Raw genomic sequence first — 7907 nt, 5'->3', positions numbered from 1 at the left:
CTAAAATTGCCTCCCTTTGCTCTGAAAAACGTCCTCTACTTATACTAGAAATTTAGGGTTTAATTGGCCAAGAAGGGAAGGAAAAACATCATCTTTTGCTCTTGGTGGATGATTGGTTTTATTTGGGAAGAGGTTAAAATTGTAAGCTTGAAGTAAGGGGAGTGGAGTGTGGAGAGTGCTTGCTGCCAAATTGTTGTTGTTTCACGTGGAACTCCTCCTCTTTTTTATTCTTTTGTTTTTTTTTTTTTTTTTTTAATAATAACAACATAATAATAGAAATTAAATTTTTTTTTTTTTAAGAAAAGGTAGGACAAAATTAGGGTACAACAATACTATAACACCTTCAACAATATTAAAATCTATTAAAAAAAAAAAACATCTTTCACATTTCAATGTCTCATAACTTCACCACAATTCGACTTAATTTACTTAGAGGTGTGTATAAACTTTCATTCTGTTTTGTGATTTATTATCTTTATTCTTGAAATCGATATTGTTTTAAAACTTTATGATATATATATATATATATAAACAGGTCCTTTGAATCCCAATCCTTTATCTGATCGGGAGAATTTGGTTAATGAATTGCAAATTATATATCGGACCTACTGCGTTGAGTTTTGCGTAACCGAAGTTAGTATAGTTCCAAATTTTTTAATAGATTGTTTTTTACACCAAAATTCTCAATTATTTATATTTAATTTTATTTTATATGTTATTTCTATTAAAATTATGATACCGAGTATTGATATTAGGATTTTCACACACGACACAAGTTAGTCCTTCCGTTAGTTTTGTCACTAACACCGTTTGAACAGTACACGTGTCAGCGTGTCCAAGTGCAACGTGTCAGTCCACATATGCAAATTGGTTGCCACATGTGACAAAATTGACGGAAAGGACTAACTTGAAACTTAAAATAAACGTAAGGGACCAAATTGATACTTTTTAAACGTAAAGGACCAAATTGAAACCTAAAATAAACGTAAGGGACCAAATGTATAGTTAAACCAATAAATAATATGCAGTCATTTCATAGAACATTGTTAAATTGAAAAAACTCAAATTTCTTTTTTCCTAACATTTCTATTGTTCATTGATTTTATAGGTTGCTGTGATGCTTCCGAAGATGTTTTCTGCTGATTTTCGACACAAAATTTATCGTTTTGCAACTTTGGTAGATCCGTTCGCGAATCAATTTGAAGTATTAGTCGAAAAAATTAACAATAATATTTATCTAACGCATGGCTGGTATGCTTTAAAAGATTTTTACAATATCAACTGTATCGAGGCTTGGGTTACATTGGTATACACCGGAAGAGGACAATTTGGTATAATTTTAAGGGATAGGTTTCGTGCAGTTATAGATCCACCAAAATTTGAACCTCCTATGAAATTCAAATTATATAAATCGCGTGTTGGGTCTGACTTTGTAGCTGATCTCCTAGAAGATACGAATCTTCTGTCGTATACTCATGAAATTGGTGTTGATGACATCACTTTCGAGAAAAAATTAAGTGCTTATGACATTACCACAAAGTTTTTGGTAAGTTTTGTAACAATATAATTTAGGGTAAATGATCATTTACCCCCCCGCAAAATAAGCAAATTTTCATTTACCCCCCTATGCAAATTTTTTTTCTGTTTACCCCCCCCTGCAAAAAATAGATTCACTCATTTTGCCCCCTGTGTGTACAGCAGGACATGTGATTGTGCAAATTTGCTGACGTGGCTTGTACACGTGGAAAAAAACATTTATATTTATTTTTAAATTCCACGTCAGATAATATTTTTTCTAAAAAAAACTTTTCCTACAAAATTATTAAAACGAATTTTTTTTCCAAAATTAAAAGAAAATCCTACAAATAAATTTTTTTTCCTACAAAATTTTAAAAATTTCCTACAAATAGTTTTTTTTCGTACAAAATTATTATTTTTTTCCTAGAATAAAAAAACGAATTTTCATATTTTTCTCCCAAATAAAGTTTATTTTCAAAATAAAGATTTTAAAAATTTATTTTCAAATCTTTTTGGTTTAAAAAAAACAGAATCTTCCCCGGTTTGCTTCCACTGTCGTGATCATATTCGTCGTCGTCTTCTTCAATCACCGGAATCGTCTTCTACTTCGTTATTGTCTTTTGCTTCTTCTATTTTTCTAGTTCTAGGGCAAATGATTTTGGTATAAGAGGAAAACGCGAATAAAACTTCTTTTTCTATTTTTTTAATTCAAAGAGATTAACAAAAAAATAAAGATCATGTTTTTTTAATTCAAAAAGATTTGAAAATAAATCTTTAAAATTTTTGATTTGAAAATAAACTTTATTTTGGAAGCAAAATAAGAAAATTCATTTTTTTTTGTTGGAAATTTTTTAAAAAATTTTGTAGGAAAAAAAAGTTATTTGTAGGATTTTTTTGGGAAAAAAAAAAAGAAAATCCATTTTTTTTATTTTGTAGGAATTTTTTTTTTAAAAAAAAAATATTATCTGACGTGAAATTTTAAAAATAAATATTAATTATTTTTTCCACGTGTACAAGCCATGTCAGCAGATTTGCACATTCACATGTCCTGCTGTACACACGGGGGGCAAAATGAGTGAATCTATTTTTTGCAGGGGGGTAAACAGAAAAAAAAATCTGCATAGGGGGGTAAACGAAAATTTTCTTATTTTGCAGGGGGATAAATGATCATTTACCACAACTGTGATACATATAATTGTATCTGCTGACACAAATTTTATGTTTTTATTTTCCTAGATGGTACCGTATGAAGAGTTTGGTGAGAAAGCTTTTAAGAAGAAAATGACTACAATTGAGATTGTTGATGACTCTGGAAACATATGGAAGTGTATTATCATATGTGGTTCTTTTCAATACAAACATTATAAGATTGGTGGCGAGTGGAAAAGATTGGTGGCGGCAAGGAGAATTGATGTCGGCGACATGATTAAACTTCATTGTGATGTGCTTGGAAAGGATGATCATCTTTATATCAAACTTAATCGTTGATTTTTTTTCTTTCAATCTTATACTTTTAATCGAATGTTTCGTGTTTCATTTTTTACCGTCGGGTGTAATGTTGAAGATTTTGCTACAAATTCATTCATGTTTCTCCACTACTTTATTTATTTTAATCAGGACATTATAAGAGATATATTTGTATGAATGGTCATAGCTGCAAAAATTATTATTATTATTATTATTATTTTTAAAACTTGGTATCCGGCCTTAGGACCGACTAATAAAATTATTATTATTATTATTATTATTGTTATTATTATTATTATTATTATTATTATTATTATTATTATTATTGGGTTACATAAAGTGTGATTATTCACATAAAAACGTGTGATTAATCAAGCAAGCCAAAAAAATATGTGTGACTTACAATATATCCCTAACATGGTTACATAAATTGTGTCAAAAAAATGTAAAGATGTTAAATATCAAGCAAACCCATAAAGTTGGAGTTCCTATTATGCTATTAAGGAATTTGAATAAAAAATTATGCTTATGCAATGGAACAAGACTTATTATTACATGATTGGGAAAACATGCTCTTGAAGGAAAAAATATTTCAGGAAGTAATATTGGTGATGAGGTTTTCATACCTAAATTTTCTCGGACACCATCTGACGTAAGAATTCCTTTTAAATTTCAACGGAGACTATTTTCTTTAATGATTTTTTTTGCGAGGACTATTAATAAGAGTCAGGGACAATCTTTAAAGCATGTTGGGATATATCTTTCGTCGCCAGTGTTTTCACATGGTCAGCTGTATGTTGCGATTTCAAGAGTTACTTCTACAGAAGGATTAAAAATATTGATCATCGACGATGACCGCGAAGATACGACTAAGACTTCGAATGTGGTCCATAAGGAAGTCTTCCGTAATATACCTTCATTTGTATGAATATTTATCTAAAATTATTGTTGAACTATCGTTTAATGTTACTCAAAAAATTTCATATATCTTATATTATTGCAATTATCATATCGTAATTTATAATTACATATCTTACGACTAATTAGACTCGTGCATCGCACGGGTCGATGTTTCAGTTATTTTGATATTTTTAAAGTTTTAGTCGCCTATTTCTAAAACCAACTTTTTGGTTCCGATATTATCAAAGTTAACATATTTTTTTGTCCCCTACTATTTTTAGTGAATTAGGAAACTTGTTTTCCATGTCATTAAATATTATTATTTATTTCCTTTACCCGTGCGATGCACGGGTGTGATGCGATTGTTTTTATTTTACAATTGCATAAAACTGAAACATTAAATATTATCAAAATAATAATAATAATAATAATAATAATAATAATAATAATAAAATAGAGAATCCAATATTCAAAAGATTTATTTTCTAAGGAGAAGTGATGTGACATTGTAAGTGACTGATGTGGTTAAATGAATAAATATTATTAGTTTAAGGATTATGGTTTACTTTACATGAGTAACGGAATAACTATTTAAAATTTATATATATAAGAGTAATATGATATATCTCCGCACAACATATGAATCTATTTCAAAACACACAAAGGATTGGATGAAAAGAGATGTGGCAAAATCTAAGTCACATAATTGGCATATAAATAGTGACAGAATTAGAAAAACTCAAATAAAACAAATAAAATTAAAGAGTACATACCTTTTAAAAATATTCCAAAGGGACATATGTGAAGAGCATCAACCTCACAGTTTTTAGTTCTTTTGAGTAAGAGATGATGACCCAAAGCCTAAAATCAAAAATTATAAAAATAAGTATATCAATAAAAAAAATGAACAAAGAAATAAGTAAAGGAAAGGAAAGTAAAACAACTATTAGATTATTCAATTAAAAATAAAGTATATATTATTTAATTTGTATCACAATAGAATATGAATACACATATACAGTAGCACTTAACTAAACCTATAAATGATGTGCAACACAAAAGTTGAATGTATGATCTGGAATAAACAAAAAAATATCAAATTCTCTTAATTTTATTTGTTATGCAAAAAGTTAATTTTTGCAAAAAATAAAATAACTACAATAAATCATGGTTTTAGAAAATAACATATGTATTTATACCTGATGAACAAAAGATGAAGAGGCAAGATAATGGAAAGAGAAATTGCACATATAAGATATGAAAAAATCTATTCTCACATTCAACCGAAAAAACAAATGGTAATCTTGTTAAGCACATGATTGAGCATCAGGGGATGAAAATATTTGTTTATAATATTCGTAATGGTTAGTTAGGAAAATATGAATAGGATACAAATTAAAACAATTGTAACCTATATATTAAAATATTGATAGAAGAGTCCAAGGGATGAAAATTAAATTGTGACTTAAGAGATGAAAAATATATTACCGGGAGTTACAAAGTTAATTAGTGTGTATTTTTGTATTCTTCTTATTATAATATAGTAAGCAAAAGTTATTATATTCGCCAAAAAAAGTAAAGGCTTGAGTGAGTGTATATTAAAAAGCAATAAGTATATAAATGTAGAATATGAAAAGTATAGGGATGATAATAATAATAATAATATAATAATAATAATAATAATATAAGTTGAAATGATGTGGCATTGTAGAGTGATTTAATTGGATTTAAATGAATAATGTGGCTAAATAAAACAATTTGATTGGTCTAAGTGGATTAGGGTTAGGAGAACTATTTAGGAATTATATATATAGATTATTATTTATTTCCTTTATAAGTTAAAATATTAAAAATCAATTAAAACAAATAAAAAAAAGGTTTCTTCATCAACAACACCGCCACATAGGAATTCCACACATTAAAAACACATCAATTCCTCCCCCTCCCGCACAAGAAGTCTCCAAAACTTCCAAATTCATTTTCATCTTTGATTCCTCAACAAAGTCACACATTCTCCCTTAAAAACACAAGCAACTGCTTGGAATTTCATTTATCGATCTTGTCCTTAATTTATCGGACAACACAGCAGAAATGCTACTTGAATCACACGAAACCGAAAATTTCTCCCCCGGCGAAATCTGAATCGGTGCTCGAACTCGAATCACCTAAAATAACAGACAAATTCTTCTGACTCTCCATAAGCTTTGAATCTGACGTCTTCTCCGGCGAGGAATCTTTGATCGGAGCTTCACCGAAGAGGAAACTGTGTTTTGATTTAATCCGAGGAATCTTTGATCGGAGCTTCCTGATTGATGATTTTGATGTTTTTAGATTTGGGATTTGGGTGTTAACAATAATGATATACTACTCCGGCCTATTTCCTAAGCAAAATTTTTATCTTAATTTCATGCGATGTTTCTATTGAAATTTCTAAAATGACCTTACAATTTATTAAATATAGATCGGGATTCTACAATCATGTTAAAAAATAGAACAATTAATAAGGGTACTTTTGGAAGAATAACATTAAATGAAGTTTATTTTGGTAACTTTTGCTTATATTAGAGGCCAAAATATTTTGTTGACTTGTGCTTATAAATAAGGCCGGAAGGAGTACTCAAATAAAAAAAGAGAAAGACGGCTAGGGTTTTAATAGAATAGCAATAGTTTAACATTACAAAAAGGTTACTAGAGAATATATAATAAAACCTAATGGACTCTAAACTAACAGACTCAATAACATTGACTATTATTTTATGGAGAATCTTAACATGTGCATATATGGCACATGTTAAGGTAGTAAAAATAGAAATTATGCCTTAGAATTTGTGCATTTTAACTTTTCAAGCATTAAATGTCTTGTATCATTAAATGTTAAATTTCTATATTAAGATACATTATCATGTGTCATATATGCACATGTTAACAAGACCCTTATTTTATTATCTAACACATACTCTCAAACTCACGATGCATCAACAAGAAACATTGCGAGTTTGTCAAACAAAATACGAAAAACATACTAAATACTATAAACTTCAAACACTACTACCCTTCAAGCTAAAGCTTACTAAGCTTTAAGCTTGTTACAAATTAAACGAACATATCCAAACCAAACAGAAGAATCAACCAATAGAGGGAGAAGTGCAATCAATCAGAAGAAGCCAGAGAGAAGTGCAATGCAATCCGAAGAAGTCAGAGAGAAGTGCAATCAATCAGAAGAAGTCATAGAGAAGTGCAATGCAATAAGAAGAAGCAAGAGAGAAGTGCAATCAAAAGAAGTCAGGAAGAAATCAGAAATGCAATCGGAAGAAGCCAGAGAGAAGTGCAATCAATCAGAAGAATTTAGTAGGAAAAAGTGCAATCAATCAAACAGAACCAAATCCAACCAAACAAAATCAAACCGATTCAATCAAAACAAAAATAATTTCTACCGAACTGTATTAGAACAAAAGTCTTTTCCAAGCTGTAAACAAGAAACACATTACTTCCACCAACAGAACAAAGCCAATAACGACACTATCCAATGAATTGATAACACAACATATTCATGATTTTGGTTAGTAATGGAACGACCAAAGAAACATATGATTTCCTTGCAAAAGTATATAACCCAACGATACAAACCTTCATTATTCCACCACGACAGCAGAAGCACAACATGCAAAGAGAATCCAATCATCAAAAAGCAAAGCAGAAACATATTCCCAAATTGTTCTATTAATTAATTAATTATTCACGTGTCATTTTGGAAACAAGTTAATATTACAACTAAAAGAAAATAAATAATAATATTAATTATAAATAATAATGACATGGAAAATAAGTTTTCAAATTCATTAATGCCACCTAAGTGCCACATTATTAAAATAGGAGGGGACCAAGGAAATACTATGTTGATTTTGATAATAAGGGGATCAAAAAGTTGATTTTAGAAATAGGGGACGAAAATTTCAAAAATATCAAAATTGGGGATAAAAAATGCATTTAAACATAATTAAAATTAATTATTTTTTATTTGA

At 29.0% G+C, this 7907-nt stretch overlaps 1 protein-coding gene across 1 annotated transcript; it reads left to right on the top strand.

The window, feature by feature from the left end:
- Window positions 1-950: 950 nt before the first annotated feature.
- Window positions 951-3178, top strand: LOC123908244. The gene is made up of 2 exons (XM_045958819.1): window positions 951-1546; window positions 2755-3178. Exons 1-2 carry the CDS (start codon window positions 1118-1120, stop codon window positions 3004-3006), a joined length of 681 nt encoding a protein of 226 aa, XP_045814775.1. The 5' UTR covers window positions 951-1117; the 3' UTR covers window positions 3007-3178.
- The last annotated feature ends 4729 nt before the right edge of the window (window positions 3179-7907 follow it).

The sequence above is a fragment of the Trifolium pratense genome, linkage group LG2, assembly GCF_020283565.1.
Source record: "Trifolium pratense cultivar HEN17-A07 linkage group LG2, ARS_RC_1.1, whole genome shotgun sequence".
NCBI lineage: Eukaryota > Viridiplantae > Streptophyta > Magnoliopsida > Fabales > Fabaceae > Trifolium > Trifolium pratense.
The sequence above is the reverse complement of the archived record's forward strand: the minus strand, read 5'-3'. Positions and strand labels throughout refer to the sequence as shown.